This window comes from Strigops habroptila, chromosome 6 (assembly GCF_004027225.2).
Source record: "Strigops habroptila isolate Jane chromosome 6, bStrHab1.2.pri, whole genome shotgun sequence".
Lineage (NCBI taxonomy): Eukaryota > Metazoa > Chordata > Aves > Psittaciformes > Psittacidae > Strigops > Strigops habroptila.
Genome location: NC_044282.2, coordinates 62,496,564 through 62,517,796, shown reverse-complemented (window position 1 = coordinate 62,517,796; position 21,233 = coordinate 62,496,564). Strand labels below are relative to the sequence as shown.

At 49.4% G+C, this 21,233-nt stretch overlaps 1 protein-coding gene across 7 annotated transcripts in view; it reads right to left on the bottom strand.

Moving 5' to 3' along the window:
- OTOF (otoferlin) overlaps positions 1-21,233 on the bottom strand; it is a 100,829-nt gene that overhangs the window by 57,377 nt on the left and 22,219 nt on the right. For all 7 annotated transcript variants that reach the window (XM_030490489.1, XM_030490490.1, XM_030490492.1 and 4 more), the window contains exons 4-5: positions 10,896-10,995; positions 5,523-5,734 (exon numbers count right to left, since the gene is read on the bottom strand). In XM_030490489.1, coding sequence (XP_030346349.1) covers positions 5,523-5,734; positions 10,896-10,995 — 312 coding nt within the window. The remainder of the gene's footprint in view (positions 1-5,522; positions 5,735-10,895; positions 10,996-21,233) is intronic.

Genomic DNA, 21,233 nt, shown 5'->3' with positions numbered 1-21,233 from the left:
GTGCTTGGCAAGCCCAGCGCTATTTATATATTCCTTGTTGCTGTTGCTTTTCCCATTTCAAGGTCTGTTTGTTTCCCCCCTTCTGCCTCCCTTCAGGAAAGGGAATCAGCTGAATAACAAAACAGTGTCCCTAATGAACCAAGAGAGGAGGTAAACAGCTTTGTGATGGAGATGACACTGACAGAAGGCCTCTGGGAATCCAAGATCTTCCCGCTGCCTTCATTTGGATTCAAAACCCCCTAGGGGGACACAGAGGATGGAAACAGACTGAAGACACACAGAGCTACAGGCAAGGGGTCTGCCAAGAAGATTTCAAGTCCAACTTTTTCCCCAAGGGGGAACAGCTTGGCCCTCAGATGTGCATTCAGCTTGTACTTAAGCATCTCCAGGCGTGGGAGCTGGCTTGCCTCCCAGTCAGACCTGGAGTTTCTCTCCCCTTACCCCTACAACATGTCTCACTGCCACCTTGCAGAAACTCGTTTTCATAGAATCATTGAACCACAGTGGTTTGGGTAGGAAGGGACCTAAAAGTTCATCTAGTTCCAGCCCCTTGCCATGTGTACCTCACTCCACTGCAGGCACACATCCTTCTTACGCTGGGGGCCCGAGAGCTGGACACAGTATTTGGCATGAACACACTTTTGCTGTGCCAAAGCTATGAGCAGCTCATCCCAAACCTGACCCAACCCTCACAGCCAAGGCAGGAGCTAGACTTGGCTTTGAACTTGGCTTCCCTGGTTTGGCCAGGTCCAAATATATATTGTGGCACAGCAGGATGGCCCATCTCAGTCCCCACACCAAGAAGTGGTACCCATGGGAAGCTGAAGGCATTGCACAGCCATGCCCCATCCAATACACGGAGTGACAGCTCCCACATCTGGGCTTGGCATGAGTGGCATTTGAGGTTTTGGGGGACACCCAGTCATCCAACACCCTTGTCAGAGCACTTTCTCTCCATCTCCAGCACCCAAACATCCCAGATGCATCTATAGCCTGGGACCTGTGCAGGAACAGACGTCTTCTGGAGCGCCCTGCTCACTGGGCATGTGCTATGGCCATGTACCTCTATGCTACAACATCAAAAGTTCAAGGGCATGCTCCGTGCCTTTGAAGCCAAACTGCCTGGCACGCATCACACCCATGCTAATGCTTCCCATCCAAAGAAAGGGTTTGGATGGGCAATCCCTAATCTGCCCTTTGCGACTGCCCCAGGGCTGTGATACCTCCTGACCCTGCCTGGGTATGTCTTGGGTTGGTGCTAGGTAGCCAAAACTTTCTCTGAGACTCTTCTAATAATTTACTAAGGTTATGGCCATTTCAGGCGCTTGGTCTGTCTAGTTAATGAGACTTCACAGAGGTGTTTACTAGCACTGATATGGCCATAAATTCCCATGACAGAGAGTCAACATGTTCATGCTACTGAAGCTTGAGAGACTTGGTGACAGGCTGCAGGGGGAGCTGCTACAAGAAATGAGCTCCCCAGAAGAGCCATGTGTAGGAAGAATCACCCCCATGTGCTTTCTGCCATTACTGGAGCCACACAAGGTGAGTTGTCACCCCCAAAATGCTCCTTCCTTTGGCTGAGCCTCTCTCAGAGGCATTGGGTTGGTCCCTGGGTTTTACCTGAGCTTCTCTTTTTTGCAGCTCCTCCCCAAACTCTTTGTAGCACATGGTGGGGAACAACGCACAGCACCACAGTACAAGAAAAGCCACTGCAAACAGAAATCAGATTGTCATGCACATCACAAGGAGCTCTTCCCCATGCACTGGACATGGCTGATCTCTGGTTCTGAGGACAGTTGTGCTTGATGTGTGGTGGGATCTTGAGAATGAAGAGGGTCCCAAAGGGGAGGCAGTACCCCAGATGCAGCCTCACCCAAAGGCCCTTTCTCCATCCTGGATCCCAGCATCCCTCTGGAGCATCCTTTCCAAGGATGCATTTCCAGCTTCTCCATCACTGCTCCCCACCAGCTCTTCTCCAGCCAAGAAATGGGAATCCAGGGGCAATGCTTGTGGGACATCCACAAGATGAGGCAAGTCAGGAGCAAAACAGCACTGCAAACCCCACTGCCACCAGCACGAGTGGGTGCTGACTGGCTCCCTACCTCGTGTTGAGGGATCCCTGGCTAAGGGTGTCCCCCTCTCCCAGAAGTTCATCTTCACTGTGGTAATACATCTCATCCTCTTCCATCCTGTGAGGGTGGTGACACAGTAAACATCAGCCTTTTCCCTCCTTACTGTTCCTAACAGTAGTGGTGGTGACATTAACGACCATGGTCCTTGGGGCTGGCAGAGGTCAGTGCAAGGCAGCAACACAGCCAAGGCTGAGATCCACTTGTGCTCAAAATGACCTGCTGTGGGACAAGACTCCAGTCCAGAGGAGATGGGGAAGCTCCTTGGTACAAAAGCAGCGAGGGAAACCAGTTATAGTGCAATTGTCCACATACAAACTTCATAGAAACATCGAACCACAAAATGGTTTGGGTTGGAAGGGACCTTAAAGCTCATCCAGTTCCAACCCCCTGACATGGGCAGGGACACCTTCCACTAGACCAGGTTGCTCAAACTGACAGAAGGGAGATTGAGATGAGATCTTGGGCAGAAGTTCTTCCCTGTGAGGGTGGTGAGGCCCTAGCACAGGGTGCCCAGAGAAGCTGTGGCTGCCCCATCCCTGGCAGTGTTCAAGGCCAGGCTGGATGGGGCTTGGAGCAACCTGCTCTAGTGGAAGGTGTCCCTGCCCATGGCAGGGGGTTGGAGCTAGATGAGCTTTAAGGCCCCTTCCAACGCAAACCAGCCTGTGGTTCTACGATCCTATGACTGTCACCAAACTGTGAACACCAAGTACCACTCTCCCATCTGCTAAGAGGTGTTGGCTTGGTGGGGGCAGGGGGGAATGCAGTGCAAGGATCATTGCCACAGTACATTGAGCAGATGCCACAGTGATGATATTTTCATCTTCACTTGTCCCTGCTGCCTGTTAATGAACTATTGCATTTAATTCATCTCTCCAACAGGAAGGATTCTTCACCAACCATGTACAAACCAACCTCCAGAAGCCTTTCTGCTCAGCACTGTTTGCATGCAGCCAGCACAGCTCAGCAGCCTTCAGCCACGATGCAGCTCTGTACACCTGGGCAGCAATGCTCAGCAAACCACACACCTCCTCCTAAAAACTGCTCTGTCAGGTGAAATGTAGCTGTGCTCAACCTCCAGCTGAGCTGGTCATCATAGACTTACTGTACAGTCCCTGGGGACCCAGTCCAGAGCCTCAATCCATCTGACTGCCTGCAGGTATCTGCTGCAGGTGATGCATCAGCCACGCAGCATAATTGCATCTCGTGGCACAGGCGGGATGCTGATTTCCCAACACACGGAGCTGACAGACAGACTGGAATCCACTCCACCAGCACTACACTGCCCTGCCACCTGCCTTTTAAAATCGTTCAGCATCTTCCCTGTTCAGCAGCATCACGGTCCGCTGAGCTGGGAAACGAATCTGCGATTTCAATTTGCTTGAAAATTCACAGGTTTCAGCCCAATTCACACAGTTAATTGGCTGCTGAGGAGCCATGCGAGGGACTGGAGATATCTCCCCTCAGTCTCGCACCATGGGGAAAGAGAAATTTTGCTCTTACATGGCCACAATAAAGTGCTAAATCCAGGCAAAAAGCAAGCCCTACCAAAGCACTCAGTTGCAGAACTCCAGGGTGGGAGTGATGTACAGCTGCAGCAGCACCTGAGATGTAAATGCTATTAAAAAGTAGCTGATTCCTAGGGGTCTGTTTGGATTCACACCTCCAGGTTGGGCTCCCGGGTGGATTTGGAAGCATAAGAGCTGCCCACCTTTGTTTCCCCAGATTCATGCAAGCAGTTGGGCTGTAGCCCTCAGGCATGGGCTGTAGCCATCAGACAAGGACTATGCTGGTCCCAGGAGAGTGGTGGGTGACTTAAGACCTCGGTTCTGCCAGGGCTGCCTGTACTCCCTGCCTGTCCCACTACCTCTACCAGTTTATCTCTTTGCACAGGACTTCAGCAAGTCCAGAACTTTGATGTCTCCACTCCTCCAACTGAAAGAGGCCAATAGGTTCAAGAGCTCCTGGAGCTGAGACTGACAAAATCACTACCATGGACAACACAACTACATAAACTGTGGAAAGCTGCCTAAAAATCTGGCTTAGCAGACCATGAACCCCATATATTTAGGCACAAATGCAAAACTCCCCTGTTGCTTGATGAGCTGGGAAAGGATTTGAGCACAGGGTTCAAAGTGCCCATGATGGTGTGGGCTGAATCTGGCCCAGCATCACTGGGGCCTCAGTACCCACCCATGCTTTGGAGTCATGGCTTACATGTGAGGTGGTAAATGGACTGTTCCTCCCAGCAAGTACTGAGCCTTGAGCATCCGTAAGCCACAGCTCACAACAGAACAGGTCCTAGCTTTTACTTCACCCCAAAAGACAGCCAGCTGCAGCATCCCCAGCCCTGAGCCCTCTCCACCCATCCCGGTCACTAGGCTGGGTTTGCAACTGGTTACAGCAGCTTTGTGTCAAGAAATGGAAGGATACAGCCCCTGGGCTTGTTTTTATCCAGTGAGTGGTCCCATGACCTTAGAAAGACACAAAGGTGATGTTTAGGACACTTAAATGAATAGAAAGCTGGTAACAGCATCCCTTAGAAGAACTAGAGGTGTCCTCACCTGCCACTGCAGGGTGAAGGGTCCCTCAGATAATCCAAACCAGGCTCACCTGCCCAAGCACTGCCTTTGTTAAGTGATTCATTTAAACCTGGTGAGGTACTGAGATCCCAACAGATTACCATGGAGAGAGCTTGACAATGTCTTTGAGAAGCTAAGTGCTTGCCTGTTGAAGGGTTAATGCTGCAATGGAGGCTCACCCCATGCCACAGCATCCCTGCTTTCTCCTCCAGCCTCTGCTGTGTCACCTGCCTTGCCACAGGGTATGCACAGGCATTGTGACTGCCACCTTCCACCCCAGAAGCACTCACACTGGTGCTGTTTTGTGACTGACATGCCATCCTCCCCCTGTCTCTGGCTGCAGCTGCACCTCCACCTCCTGCCCTGAAGGGAGCTCAGTCCTGGCAGCACCGTGAGCTCCACCAAGATGCAAGACCCCACTCATCTGCACACATGGGTCTACACCCCACACATGGCTCTAATCCCACCCAATATGAGGTGTGACCAACAGCCATACCCTTAATCCTCTCTGAAGCTGTACTTAATTACATTTGCTCTCCAGCATCTCCTGCATGTTATAAACCTCAGCAGTTGCTGGAAGACTCAGCTCAGTGCTGGGCAGGCGTGGTGGAGCACCAGGGACTGCAGGCACTGGAGGGTGGACACTTACAGTCCATCCTCACCTTGAGCTGATAATGCGTCTTCTGATGACCAGGAGATGTGATGCATCTTAGAGGAGCACCGGGGCGATGCAGCCCTTTCATGACAAGCCAAGATCTTCCCAGCCCCGCTGCCATCACACATCTCCAAGTGCTGAGCATCACGTTACCTCCTGAAGCTCCTCTCTGCGGATGGCTGGTTGGATTTTCCTGGAGAGATGTCCAAGCCCTGCCGGTGGCTGGAGAGGAGGCTGTCTGTCTCTAAGGGGTGCGTGCCATCCGCCTCTGAGTGGACACTGCGGGTCTCCAGGAATTCCTTGTCGTTCCACGCACCCACTGTCCCATCCAGAGCCTGGTACCTGATCTCAATCGAGATGCTGGTCTGCAACACACAAGGAAGACACAATCAGCCCTCACAGATAGCACAGGGAGGGTGGAAGGTCCTGCAAAATCGGAAAGGCAGGAAGAGCTCTTGCATCAGCTGGCTTCATATCTGAGCCTTAATGACCCCAAAGTGTCTTCTTTCCTAGGGCATGAAACAGTTGGAAAGCAGGTCTTTCGCTTCAGGAGGTGGTCCAACCCACCTCAGGCATGGTGCTGCAGCCTGCATCCTGCTCAGAGATCTGATTCATTTGGAGCTGCTGGTGCATCTCAGACCTGGGTGCTGGTGTATCAGATATGAGGGACATAAAAAGCCCTGACGAGCAGATAAATCCCTCAAACACCTGAAGGCACCACGAGCAGATGAAGCCATCTCGTGCTGGTGTATTTTCCCTGCGGTGCATCACCTTGTTAAGAATTTGTACCCTGCTGTTAAGTGCTGGGCTGCCAAACCTCACGGATGCATGATGTTTTGCTCCTGCCTGACCTCATCCCCAGACATCCTTGGGCAGGCTTAGATCAGTCCTGGTTTGCAGAGGGGGTTTCCCAGCCTGGCCGTGACTAGACCAGTGGGGCTTGGGGTTGGGAAGGGACCTGGGACTGGGCCTGTCCAAGCTTGATCTCAAGCCAGTTCTGTGTGAACCAAGTAAGAGGAAGGTCCTCTCCCTCTTCTATGTGGTCATTCCCCAGTTACACACCGAAGACTGCATCAAGCTGCTGCAGCAAATTCAGGACTGGAGCTCTTGAACATCTTTCCCCTCAAAACCATAGAATCACAGAATGGTTTGGGTTGGAAGGGACCTTAAAGCTCATCCAGTTCCAACCTCCTGCCATGGGCAGGGACACCTTCCACTAGACCAGGTTGCTCCAAGCCCCGTCCAGCCTGGCCTTGAACACTGCCAGGGATGGGGCAGCCACAGCTTCTCTGGGCACCCTGTGCCAGGGCCTCACCACCCTCACAAGGAACAACTTCTTCCTCAGATCTCACCTCAGTCTCCCCTCTGGCAGTTTAGAGCCATTCCCCCTTGTCCTATTCTTTGCATATGATTACAGGAAGGCCTGGAAGTTATGCCTGGAAGTTATGCCTGGAAACTGCTTTTATGTAAAATCTTTCTCTGGATTTAAAATGCCGTTGAATATGTGAGAGTTCATCTCGATGCGAAGAGCCGCTGGCACTACCTTTGCCCAAATGTCCAAAGTAATTCTAAACCCACAGCTTTGGACAAATCAGCCCCCAAAATCTCTCTCTTAAAAACATATCTATTTTGAAAGGCAAACAGCTGCTAAAAAGATCAAAGCAAAATCAAAACCCATTCTCCACCTCCAGCTTCTATGGAGAAATCACAATTTATATTTGATGCAAATGCAATTGATTTTAAACTGAAGGACAAAACAAAAATGCTAACAAACCAGGAGCAGGAAAATTTATTACAAAATCTCCCTTTTTTCATCTTCATGCCTAAGAGGAGGTTCAGCATCCTAGCTTGCTCCAACTGCAGCTGGTCAAACGGATGATGAAAGGCTGGAATATACAAGATATGGCCTGGAATGATTCTGTGCATTTAACAAATGACAGCTAAAGGGTGACTCCAGCCCAGCTGGAAACAGTTTTGTGGAAGGTTTTGACCAATTTTATTCTTTCTATGGCAAAATACGATTTTGAGTCAACCAGAGTGATTTGCCACACTGTGTTGATGTCACCAACCTGTTTCAGGTTGTTTATAAAAGCAAATGAAAAGGAGAGACAAAGATCCACGTTGAAATATTAATTTTTCACATTTTCAAACCACCTCAATGCTGTTGTGAAACATATGCTTTTGAAATCTCATTTTTAAACTATATTTTTATTTCATTTATCTCAATTTATCTAATTCATCTAATTTTTAACCTATATTTTATAGAATACCAGGTTGAAAGGCAACTTCAAAGATTATCTGGTCCAACCTTTAAAAGTTTAAAAACCGTTTAAAAGAAATTAAAAATTACAGGTGTAATAAACTGAAAGATTCTGGTTTGGGCTGAATAAAATCATAACTAGTTTGAAGGGAAATTCCTAGGTGTAAGCTGAAACCAAGAAAAATTCATGCTGGAAACAAAAATATAAATTTAATGGTAAAGAAAATTAACAAGCAGAATGATCTAATGAAAGGCTGGTGGATTGTTCTGCCACTGGGCATTTAAAAATAATTTTTATTTGTCTGGAGGTTTTTTTTGTTCACTTCTTGAGATAATAATAACGAATTCTGAGACATCCCAGAGCCTCTCTTGCAGAAGGCCATGATCTTTATATCCCTTCTGGCTTTACAATTCCTGGCTCGTTTAATCTCTCCACTAAGGCAAGTCAATAATGTTATTAAGGCTGGCTGGGAGCTGCCAGTGAGGTTTTGCAGTCAGCCCAGAAAAAGGCAAAAACAGTTTTCAACCCTTCCTTGCATAGAATCATCGAATAACAGAATGGTTTGGGTTGGAAGGGCCCTTGAATTTCATTTGGTTCCAGCCACCCTGCCAGGGGCAGGGACACCTTCCTACCCTTTGCATTTGATTACAGGAAGATGAAGTTATGCCTGGAAACTGCTTTCCAAGAAGCAGTGGCAGTGAAGATGCGCTTCTACCTTCACCCAGAGCGCATCACGGGTTTTAAGGAGCTGAGAGAGGAAAGATGGGGTTGCCAAGAGGAGACATATTGAGATCGCTTACTTTCAGCCTTCCAGTGCCTAAAGGGGCTGACAAGAAAGCCCCCTGGAGACGGGCTTTTGACTAAGGCCTGTAAGGACAGGACAAGGGGGAATGGCTTTAACCTGACAGAGGGGAGATTAAGATGAGACCTTAGGAAGAAGTTCTTCCCTGTGAGGGTGCTGAGGCCCTGGCACAGATTGCCCAGAGACGCTGTGGCTGCCCCATCCCTGGCAGTGTTCAAGGCCAAGCTGGACATGGTTGGAGCAACCTGGTCTAGTGGAAGGTGTCCCTGCCCATGGCAGGGGGGTGTAACTAGATGAGCTTTAAGGTCCCTTAAGCTCAAACCATTCTATGATTGTACAATTTTCCTAATTTGGAGGTGATTTTTGCAACCCTTGCACATATTTCTTTGAGTTTGCTCAATGCAAGTAACATGTCCTTCCAAGCAAAACCTTTTTCTTTGAATCTCAAAGGAGGAGGAGTGCTGATGTCCAGTTATCCCATCTCAGCAGATGAGCAGTGGCTTTCCATACCTGCCCATCTCTGCCTCTTGCATATGTCTGATATTTTTCAGTCCCTCTCTCCTTCTGCAGCAGCCCCCACTGGCTGTGGTCCACTCCTATGCCTACTGGGAGAAATTGGGTCACCTCTCCATGAGGGCTGACTCTCTGCTGCCCATCAGGAGCTACTGCAGATTTATGTTTCCACTAACATTTCTCCATGCAAAATGTCCCAGGTGTTGCCTCTGGATTATCTCTTCTTGAGGCTCCCTCAGTGCAAATTTATGCTCTCGCTGGAGCAAAGGCTGGCAGTGGGAAGTTTAGTTCTCTCCATGCCTCTGTTGTTGCAATGGTTACTGCATGGGAGAAGGGATCTGAAATCTTGCTGGAAGCCCAAAATGCAAGTGTACACCCTCACATCCCAGCTCCAGTTTGTAAAGGGGTGGCCTGGGGTTAAGATAATGCCCCAGAAATGCAGGGGAAATAGAGGCATGAGTCATTTCTGCTCACAGCAAGCTCAGGAAATGCAGGACTTGTGCATGAGCATCCATGTGGCTCGTGGTGTGAAGGACATGGGGGGATTCATTGTCTTGCCCAAAGAAGATCTGTACTCCTGTAAAATCTGCCTTGCCCAGGCTGCCCTGATTTTGTAGCAACAGACAACAGCCAGTATTTATGTTTTTCAGAGCACTCTGTAGATACCAACTAAAACAACTCCAGCAGACCTGCCATGACATAGAGAAGATGTAGACACAAGGTCCGCAAAGGAGAGGTGATGAGCACAGGTTATCCAGCACACCGGGCATGGGCTGGGAAGGTCATTTCTCCTCCAGGTTCTTCCAAGTTAGAAGCACACGGCTTATAAAGAGGTGAAGGGTAGGCAGACCATTTGCTTTGACCTACTATGTGGCTACACCAAGCTCCCGGCCATGCAGCAAAGCACCAGGCAATGCAGGTACCTCCTCAGTCCTAGGTTAGTTCATTGTAAAAAAATTCAATATTTTTGACATCAAGAAGTTGCATGCATTTAATTTTCATCCATTGATTTTCCTCTCTCCTTCCTGTGACACTGAAGTTTTTTAAAAATATGGGACTTTCTTCCTTTGGAGGGTCCCATGGACTTTAATCAGGTAACTTCTCCATCTGAATAAACCAAGAGAACAGCAGGAGCTATTTTTTCCAATCCTGGAATTATTGCTGCATCCCAGGTCTGCACCCCCTTCATTTTTTCTCCCTCCTCAGGACTGTGTTTCTTATACTTTTATTGGTTTCATTCCCTCTACCCCCACAGGAGAAGTCACCTCCTGTCTGCTCCTAATGAAACCATTCATCTTTTCATTGCTAATTGCTTGTTGTTAGCAGAGAGGGTCACAAGCAATTGCACTTTTCCTTTATGCTGAGTCTAGGAAGCAGCTTATAGAGGAAAAGGGGGGAGGCTGAGGTTTTATTTCTTAATTAAAACACCAGGGTTTTGAACCTCAACAAGATCATAAGTAGCTGTATTTCCAAGTGTGTTATAAAACGGAGTCTCCATGGGAAACAGCTCCCATGAGATGTGTTATGGGAATGCAGATGGGAATGCACAGTTACACAGCAGCTACTTTGCCTTTTCCTGGGCATCAGGGGCTCAGAATGAGGGGTGCAGACACAGACCAGCTCTTATTTCTTACTCTGATTTTCCCCAGATGCGTATAAAGACTGGGACTTCAGGTGAGCTGCTGCGTGAGATTTGTCTCATGGGCTACAAGGGGCAGAAAAAAAGCAGAGTTTAGGTCAGAGACAAATAGAGCCTTCCCTGTGCACCCTCAGGACAGCCCTGGCTGCCCTATTCCTTCAGACCAAGAGTTATAGGAAGAAGGAAAGGTTGAGGATTTGGGGGTTCAGGAGTATAACACAGACTTCCCTCTTCCCACAGAGTCAGCAAAAATATGGACACATGGACCAAGTCTGAAAGGCAGCAGCGGCTGCTTATTCCTCTTGACCTACCTGAATGGCTGAATTATTGTCGTCTATGAGTGTGTCTGTCACTTCTACCTGCCCTTCCTCCACCACCTTTTGCAGAACCATCTGGAAAGTGCCAATGAGCCTATGAAGCAAAGAAGAGAAAAGTCAGGCAAGCTGTGCTCAGAACTCAGATTCTGTTTCTAATGGGAAAGGGTTTTGCTGGCCAACTTGTCCAAGCATAAAGCATACGAGGCTGTTTTTGCTTCGCATTTGCCTTAAGAGCAGGTAGAAGCGAGATACAACATCAGAATATGGCCAAGGACTCTGGCAGCTGAGCCAGTGACCCCAGCTTTGTGGAGATGGTGGGCAAAGGAGAAGCCAGGAAGGAAACCATTTCAAGGTAACACTGTTGGGATAACAAAAGAAGGAGTCTTTGGGAACCATCAGTCTTGTATTACTGGGATTCAACTAAGGGAACCCAAACTGGCCTTTTCCATCCTGAATGTCTGCAGTTATGTCTGCAATCATAAATTGAACATGGCAAGAACCAGGGCACTGTCCCCCTACCCATCTGCACCAGGACATTGTCAGCACAGGACATGACATGGGGAGGTCCCAGGACAACATGCCTGGCCCCAAATCATCCCCACCAAGGAGGAGTTATCCTGGGGCAGGACATCCCTGGAGCACAATGGGATGTGCCTGGTAATATTTACAGAAGGCGTTGAGCACTGGTTTAATACATTATTTCCTCCTTCCCAGGCTGTTCCCACACTTGTGCTGGATGTTACTGCTCTGACAGCAGAGCACTCCCATCTTCCCTTCAGTGGAAAAGCATCTGGTTTCTCCAACCCCACTGCTACACTGAGCAGCCTGCCTGACCCTTCAGAGGAACAGGTGAGGAGGGCTCACATTTGTCCCACCAGACCTGCATGTGCTGACACCTTCCATGGGCTGAGATGGATGCTGAGGGGATATAACACCTTCCAACCATGGTGGCCATTTCTCCTTGGAGCATCTGATCACCACCTAAACTCCTCCAAGATGAGCAGGATGAAGGCATCTAATTGCTCTTAGTGGCTCTTGCCCAGGCTCGCTGCCGCCTGCTGGTCTTGCGGCCAGGGTGTGCAGCACTGTGCGTACTGAAAGCAGCCACGTTTGTTAAATTACAGGTCCAAAGAGATACCACAGGGAGCGGAGAGGCCTGGTGCTTTCTAATAAAAGTCATTACTTATTTGCCAGCTCATGGCTTGTCAAGGAGCTGTAGCTTTATGTTCTTCATGTTCTGCTGTGGTACCAGAGGGACCATTGCCTGAGAAGACCCTGCTATGAATCAACAAGTGACTCCCAACACGGAAAAAGCCCTGGAATGGTGAATATGCCTTACCCCATCTGCCTTACATATCATCTCCAGTGCCACAATCCCAGATGACAGTGAAGGTATTACATGGCACACTGGGAATATGCCTGCAGTGCTCTGCTGACTGGGGCCAGTGAGGAAGCTGCTGCTGGTTAAACTACTTCCTTGCAAACCTCAAGGCATCGCTTACTGAGATGCTGATATATCAAGATGTGATTTTAGAGTAGGAGACAAGGACTCCCCATGCTGGGTGGTGGGATATTGAGGGCTCCTCTCCTGCTCTGCCCCTGTGTAATCCAAGCACCCAATGCTGTGCCTGCGTTGCAGCCTGGAGACCCAAGGTAAAAGCAGGGTTAGCAGATGTTCCCTTGGTCAGTCTGAGGATGGCGTTTGTCTTTCCCAGCTCTCAAGCCATCCCCTTTAGGCTTTGAAGCACCCTCTGAAATGGAAAAGCAGGGTTTGCCCAGTCCTGCTCAGCTCCCTGGGGTCTTCACTGGCTTTAGGGATTGATTTGCCTGTGTCCTGCCTCTGCCAATCCTCTGTTTTTTCTTTCCCCACACAAACAGTTTTTCTTTGCACAGGTCTCTGTGCCCCCTTGTGCACACACCTGCATGCGTGGGGCTCAGACAGTACCACTGTGGGCATTTCCCTGACCAAAGAAATCAAACTGTGCTCTTATCCCACTGTACACCACTCGTTCATAATAATAAACTGCCTGAGGAAATTAATAAAGTACATAAAAAAAATATAGAAAAATGACCTTACTGTTGCTCATCTGCTTATCTAGCTCTGCCTAACTTGCAGAAGGGAGGTCCTGCTTTCCAACAGACCTCTGACAGATCCTGCTGGTGATGCTGGTGATGCTTGATGCTCCAGGAGCAAGGGAGAGCCAGGGCAGACCTGCCCCAGTGTGCTCTGTGGGATGGGACCCTTCCTCCAGTCCTCAGCTCCCACATGCTGTGCATGGGTAGCTCCCAGCAGTGAGCTCCTGTATCTCCAAGGTGCTACGCAGGATGCTGAACATGAACACCTTTTCTTTGTGCACTTTATATGGCTTCATGCACAATGAATAATACATCATTGCTGCCCATGGAGACCTGCTGCTTCTCCTAGATGGGCTTAGCTAGGGAAAAGACTGCCGTAACAGCCTGCATTTCAGGGTTTGCAAAATAATGATGTTTGCTATTTTCAATAGCAGAAGCTCTCTCGTTTTTCAAAGGCTTCCTTAAGAGAAGTCTGTGCTTTCTTTTATTTTTTAGGGGATTTAGTTGCCAAGAAGCTCAACATAACCCAGCAGTGTGCGCTTGAGCCCAGAAACCAACTGTGTCCTGGGCTGCATCACCAGCAGCGTGACCAGCAGGTAAAGGGAGGGGATTCTCCCCCTCTGCTCCAGTCTGGTGATACCCCCTTTGCAGTCCTGCATCCAGCTCTGGGGCCACCAACATAAGAAGGACGCGGAGCTGCTGGAGCGAGTCCAGAGGAGGCCATGAAGGTGCTCCGAGGGCTGGGGCACCTCTGCTACGGAGACAGGCTGAGAGAGCTGAGCTTGTTCAGCCTGGAGAAGAGAAGGCTCCGGGGAGACCTTAGAGCAGCTTCCAGTGCCTAAAGGGGCTGACAAGAAAGCTGGAGAGGGGCTTTGGACAAGGGCCTGTAGGGACAGGACAAGGGGGAATGGCTTTAAACTGACAGAGGGGAGATTGAGATGAGATCTGAGGAAGAAGTTCTTCCCTGTAAGGGTGGTGAGACACTGGCACAGGTTGCCCAGAGAAGCTGTGGCTGCCCATCCCTGGCATCGCTGTTCAAGGCCAGGTTGGATGGGGCTTGGAGCTGGGGGCCCCTCCTGATCCCCCAAACCGACTCTACAGACACCTCTGTAGGTGGCTTCTGTGACCTGCTGCAGTGCTGCAGGGTCTCTGGGTCAAGTTTACCCAAGAGAAGCCAAAGGCTGCACAACATCACGTCCATCTCTGGCACAATGCTCTCCCCAGGTATCTACAGTCAAAAGTGAACACTGCCTGTGAGTGCTCGGAATTGCAGGCTGTTGCTGCCGCAGGAGCAGGTAAAAGCAGGTATGCCAGAGCCAGTCCTAGCCCTGTGGCAGTGTTTTCCCAGCCACAGTATCTGGATGGTGACAACTTGCAAAAAGCAGATTCTCCCATCTCCTGAGAAGAGAGTGAGATGCAGGCCATTCCACCAGCCTCCTAGCGTGTCTTTGCAGCCCTTTTATCCTGACTTCTGTGCTTCTGCACTCCCCAGCTCAGCTCACAGTCCTCAGGCCAGCTCATCTGCAAGTATGCAAATTATCAGGAAGATGGATCTGTGTTAGGCTTGGGATAACACGCTCCTTCCTCAGACCCCTCCCAACCCACTGCCCCTGGCAGGCAAGAGCCAAGCAAGAGGGAATGAAAAATTCAGGACTTGTCTACACAGCCTTTCATTTCCAAGTGTTTCATAATTCATCAAGTGCACTGCTCCCTTCCCTGGCATTTCTGCTGATGGAAAGAGAGGGAGTTTTTCTGGGTCACTCGTAATTTTATCAGACTGTAGGTACCTCTCTTATTTCAAACTCAGCCTGGCTAGTTTGGTGTTTAGAGCTTGCTCAAAGCCTTGGTTCAGGGCAACCTGGGACTGCTGTGTACCCCATGACGTGGCGGGAGGTGATGGTGAACCTGGCCAGGCATGGCCAGCACTGAAGTCCCACTGCTCTGAGGTCAAGGGGTGCATCTGGCTTTGCTAAGAGCATCCTCCAGTCCATGAAGTCCTGTCACCCCTTCCCTGCCATTTTAGCCCTTGGATGGTGTTTGGTCCCTGGGCAAGTCCTGCTCCTGCCGCCAAGAAGAGCCTCTGGTGGGGGGTGGCATCTCCATCCATCCATCCATCCATCCATCCATCCATCCATCCATCCATCCATCCATCATCATATCCTGGGAAGTGATGAAAGAGAAATCATGGCATCTCTGTCCTGATTTGGTCCCCACCTCCAGACATGCCTTGCAAGGTAGTGTGGGGAAAGCAGAGGGGTGCCACTGATTTCAACCCATTGCTAGTCCTGCAAGAGCCCGGGAGATTGGAAGGAAGGCTCAGCTGCCCAAGGGAGAATCCAGTCTGCACTTAAAAACCTCAAGGAGAGCTGGTCTCGGGCTCATGAACCACTTGGAGTTGTTGGCTCCACCTAAATTAGCTTAGAATTCCCATCTATGCTGGGATGCTGCCTGCCAGGCTTGGCCACGCTAATACACCAACCCCAACCCATTGCAGGGATGCAGGGGCAGGAGCTGGGCAGCCCCAAAGAGTTTTGGAGAGGAAAGCTTCCCCATCTGGCCATGGCCAACCCAGCTGGGTGCTTGGGACAGAAAAGGACCCTGGTGATATCTGCACCGGCTACTATGATAGATGGATAAAATCAGTCAGACCCAAATCAAAGCTATGTAATTTAAATTAGGATTGTAATCTAAGATCAAAGGTGGGGGGTGAAGGGAAGTTATCATGCTGAACCATCATACAACCCATCCCTGCAGCCTTGCCTGCTCCCCACCCAAGCAAACATTCAATGCTTGTCATAATTTTAAGTGTTTGAGAGAAGACAAAGAATACCATGAAGGGATGTAAGGCAGGCAGGGAGTAGCCACTGCATCTTCATGCATCCCCCTGCCATGACACCTTCCCACCCCCTGGCACCAAGAGGTGCAAACATTGAAGGATTCGGTTACACCCCCGCAACCCACAGCAGCATCTCCAAACTCCTGCACCCAGGCTACAGCCCAGATTACACACTGAGCACTGCCTTGCCCACCCTGGCACCTGCAAGGAGGGCAGAGGAGATCTGGGGGCTCCTGGTCCACGGGGATAGCTGGGGGCACAGTCTCCAACTGGGCAGGAGAACAGCTTTCCTAAATGCCTGCCCAGTGCACAGTCTGCCCTGAATTAATGAGCTTCTGCAACGTAAAACAGGCAGCATGGGGACACGACCAATGCCCAGGCTGCCCAAAGAAGGGATCATGGGAGATGCTAATCTTTCAGATGATCAAGGGGGCTCAGATGACCATACGGCTCAGCCCTACTCAGCTAAAGTATGCTGAGGTGGTGAACCCTGTGGATTTGTCAGTGATTTGTCAAAGTGATGGCCGCAAAATTCCTGCTCCTTGGTACATGAGCAGACCATGTCTTCCTTTCCTTACCAATAAGCCAAACAGACAGAGATGATGATGGCGTCAGGGTAGGCAGATCTGCTAAGATCCTGTATGAAGACAGGCTGAGAAAGTTGTGGCTGTTCAGCCTGGAGAAGAGAAGCTACGTGGAGACCCCATAGCAGCCTTCCAGTATCTGAAGGGGGCCTACATGTGTGCTGGAGAGGGACTCTTCATCAGGGACTGTAGTGATAGGAAAAGGGGTAATGGGTTCAAATTTAAACAGGGAGTGTTCAGGTTAGATAAAAGGAAGAAGTTCTTTACTGTGAAGGTGGTGAGGCACTCTAACAGGTTGCCCAGAGAAGCAGTAAATGCTCCATCTCTGGCAGTGTTCAAGGCCAGGCTGGAAAGAGCCTTGGGCAGCATAGTCTAATGTGAGGCGTCCCTGCCCATGGCAGGGGGGTTGGAAACAGATGATCTTAAGGTCCTTTCCAACCCTAACCATTCTATGATTCTATGACGCCGGCTGCTCCTCTCTAATCAATCCGACCTTTCCAGCTCGTTTCTGAAGCAATGGGCTCTGTAACTAGACACATTTTCTTTTCAGACTGAGGAAATGCATGACAAGGTCTGGTCCCACAGGGCTGCACTGGCCTCCAGCATCCTGGGTGATGGGTCCCTGTCTGCAGTCATTCCCAAGTGCTGCTCACAGGCATAACACCTCCAGCAACTGCTGTGCCAAGTTTTCACAGAACTTTTCATCTCTTAATCAAAATATTGCATGACACCAACTCTAACACAGTGCAAAAGTCTAACTATACCCCAAATTGCCTCTTTAGCAAGTAATCTTATCCCAAATTAGTTACCTGACAGGGCTGACTGGCATTCACACTATTCTACTTGTCTTCCAGAGTGAAAAGAAACTGCATTTGTATTTAATGAGAATTTTTGCAAGAGTTTGCTGAAAAAAACGTTAATTCACTGAAGCAACTTTTGCTATCCGGAGGCTGCTGAGCTGGAACAGCTGTGGTGTCCTACATTTCACTAGGTTATCTAAATGATAACAAACCAGCAATAATTACATACACTTGGGAGTGTAGGCTCTGACTTGTGTATCACACAGGCTTGGTGCAAAGGGAGTAATTAAGAGGGAAGTGAGTTAGGAAGCTTTAACTTAAAGAGTCAAATGATTACAGATGAAGCTGCAATTTGGCTAGACAGTGAAAGAGGCTCTTCATTTTCGTCCAAGCTCCAAGGCACTCATCGTGTGAGCCGCAAGAGGCAACAGTGTGCATTTATCAGTACTGCACATACACAGTGGATGTGGAGCTGTTGGAGCAAGTCCAGAGGAGGCCATGAAGATGCTCCGAGGGCTGAAGCACCCCTGCTATGGAGACAGGCTGAGAGAGCTGGGCTTGTTCAGCCTGGAGAAGAGAAGGCTCCACGGAGACCTTAGAGCAGCTTCCAGTGCCTAAAGGGGCTGACAAGAAAGCTGGAGAGGGGCTTTTGACAAGGGCCTGTAGGGACAGGACAAAGGGGAATGGCTTTAAACTGACAGAGGGGAGATTAAGATGAGACCTTAGGAAGAAGTTCTTCCCTGTGAGGGTGCTGAGGCCCTGGCACAGGTTGCCCAGAGAAGCTGTGGCTGCCCCATCCCTGGCAGTGTTCAAGGCCAAGCTGGACATGGTTGGAGCAACCTGGTCTAGTGGAAGTCGTCCCTGCCCACGGCAGGGGGTTGGAACTAGATGAGCTTTAAGGTCCCTTCCAATCCAAACCATTTTGTGATGATTCTATGATTCATCACTTGCTGGCCATGAGATGAGCCAGGTATCCCAGCTGCCTTATCCTCTGCTCATTTGCTCTTGCTCTTGGTGAGCCAAGATGACTTGCAGCTCCCTCTGGGAAGTCTGGACTCTACACATCTCTGCCTCTGCAGCTTCCGTCCTCCCTGGGGCTCAGTGTTTCAGCTCTTTTTTTCACGTGCCAGCCTTGTCTGCAGGACTGGACAAGTTGTGTGACATGGTATTACTCACAGAAAGGCTGAGCTGATACCTTTGTAGACATCTCATCTGATTAGCTTGCATCTCTGACATGGTATGGAAACTTCTGCCTTTCCAGGTTCCTGCCCCTGGGGATATCAGTCCTCTCAGGTCATAACCAAGCACACACTGTTCTTTTACCTTCCATGGAAGGTGATGCTAGAAAATCTTAATGAGACTTCTGAAGATCCACTTCATTCTAAGCCTACCTTCCACTGTCTTCATTTTCATGTCTTCTGAGTTTTTCTACTGGATAGATGGTGAATAACTGTTTCCTCCCCAGTTTAACCTTGTGGCTACTTATTATGTCCTCTTTTGAATTGAAGAAGATTGATTTATTTATAGTTCCTATTATAAAAGCTTTTGCCTGTTCTGTTGGATCCTTTTTGCTCCTTCACAGTTAATAATACAAAACCAAAGGAGTCTGACAACCAACAGCTTGTTGCCAAGACAGCCTAGGACAGCATTGGTGATCAACTTTCTGTGTTTCCAGTGCTGAAAGGATTAGTAGAAAAACTTGGTTTAATGATGTTTGGATAATTCAGGTTGCTGGACTGTTCCCAACTACTAAGGCATAAGATTCCCTCCAAGAGACCTGCACGGTTGGACCTCACGTAATAAATTTTGGGGATCCATATCACATATGAAAATGACAAAAATAAACCCTAAATTGTGCAGGTGGCCCCCAATCCCATAAGATTGTTCCATATGATTTTCTTTTTTGTCTTACTAGTGAGGTTAGAAAGGGACCCTAAAAAATTGTTTTGGATAGAGACAAAAGCAAACCAAGCATGAGGCCAGCATGGTGTGATTTTATGTAAACATTTTGTCTGGGTTACAAGTGTACTCAGTTTCATTTGAAGAGATTTATTTTCTGCCTTTTAGCAATTCTCTAGACAAAAATAACATCTTGATGAATGCATCCGTGGCATCACTCATCCAGTGGTGAGTCGGACCCCTGGATGTGACCTCAGGGCATCCCTAGGACCTTCCACACTGAGATGGAAGAAAGTGGGGAGAGAAGAAACTGGGGAGAACTGAATCTCCTGCATCACTGATGATGCTCCGAAGTCTGCAGCTCAGACCTCTGCAATGTTTAACCAGGCTGGGCAGCAGCAAGGCTTGTCCAGCTGAAGTCCAAGCACTGTCTCAATGAAACGATGGCACCTTCTGGCTTGCAAAACGCATCTGTTGCAACCTGAGCCTGTTCTTCAAGCCCTGCTCTGCATGGGGAGGGCAGCCAGACAAGAGGGGAACCTTACTGCACCAGAGTTAATAACTTTTTCCATGGTACTCTTTCTACAAGGATTCTGCAGCAGATTGTTTTCTGAGGGTGAAATGGTGAGCACCCTGACTTCTGCAACTTGGAGGCACTTTCGTACAAAAGACTTGAATTCCACAAAGGTCTTAGTTGCTGGAGAAGCTGGAGTACAAAGGACAAAACAAAGCTCTATTTTTATCCTGGAAAGCACAGTGCTGTATTAAAAGCCTTTGGTATTAGTCTCTTTGTCTCTCTGTCAGGTAAGGAAAGCCAGCTCTTGCCTCTTCCCAGTGGGTATCAGTTTTCTGCAGGGGGATGTTATCTGTGCCCCCACCCCTGCATTGCCCATCAGGAGCTGACCAGTTTGTAACATGCCTTTCACCCTTTGGCCAGATCCAGTTACTGCTTCTCGCCCTGGAGAGGAAAACAATGACACAGAGGAAAACAAACCACCCTGAAGCAAAAGCTGTTAGTTTTTGGGCAGCATTCCTCATCCTTAGGGGATGTGGTCATTGACTGAAATTGTCCTTGTTCTATGCACAAGGCCCAGAAAAGGCTTGCCTAGGGTGTCCCAGCAGGTCAGGAATGGGAGCAGCAGCAAGGAGTATACCTCCTCTCTCATGGGTGATGCTCTGGGGCCGCTGGACCACATAGCCATCTTCTCTGATGTCTCACCAGCACAGTGTGCTGCCCTGGCTGCTGCCTCCACTTGCTTCTTGGATGTCTGCCCTCTCCTGTCCATATGATCCTTCACCTCACATCACTCATACATGCCCCACACTGTCTCCTGCTCAGACACCCTCAAAATCCACCTCTGGGACCTCACATCACATGCTAGCCTGCTTGCACTGCCCTCTCCCAGGGCCCTCTGCTGTGGGATCACATGATAAGAATTTTTACCCTCTTGAAGGTATTTTGTAGGTCTCCCCAGGGGACCAGAAGACAAAAGACAGAGATGAACTAAGTTCCCATAGGATCTCAATATTTCTACCCAGGTTATCGCACCAGGCAGCAGTTATCTGGCTTCTCCATCTGCTTTCCAGGATGGGATACATGGCATCAGATTAAGCATCTCATGTCTGCAGCATGGGTGTGTAAGACCCGTGACTATTGGTCCTACACTTGCATGAGGCATTTCCAGTCTGTACACTAGTAAACTAACCACAGGCAGGATGTAGCACTGCCTTTCATCCACCCGCACTGGGTCAGGGCATCCTTGGGGTGGTTTGGATGGGTCTTGGCTGGAGAGGAGGGCTTCCAGCCTTGGGATTCTGTGACTGGTGAGGTGCTAGACACAGGTTTCTGGGCTGGTGGCACTGCTGGGCTGGCCCATTTGAGCTGTCCTCATGAATTAACTCCCAACTTCCATGCTCTGCCCCTTTTTTGGGGCACCCAGATGCCATCCCAGAGCCAAGACCCATGGAAGCCTGCAGCCCCTCCAAGGACACAATCAGCAGCTGTAAGGAGGCTGAGGCACCTTGCCAGGGCCAGCACAGGATTATTTTACCAGCTAATTAGCTGCATGTTGATGGCCACTGAGGTAGGAAACAAAAGCAACTCAATGAGCCACCAGCCACGTCTGGGCTCCAGCCC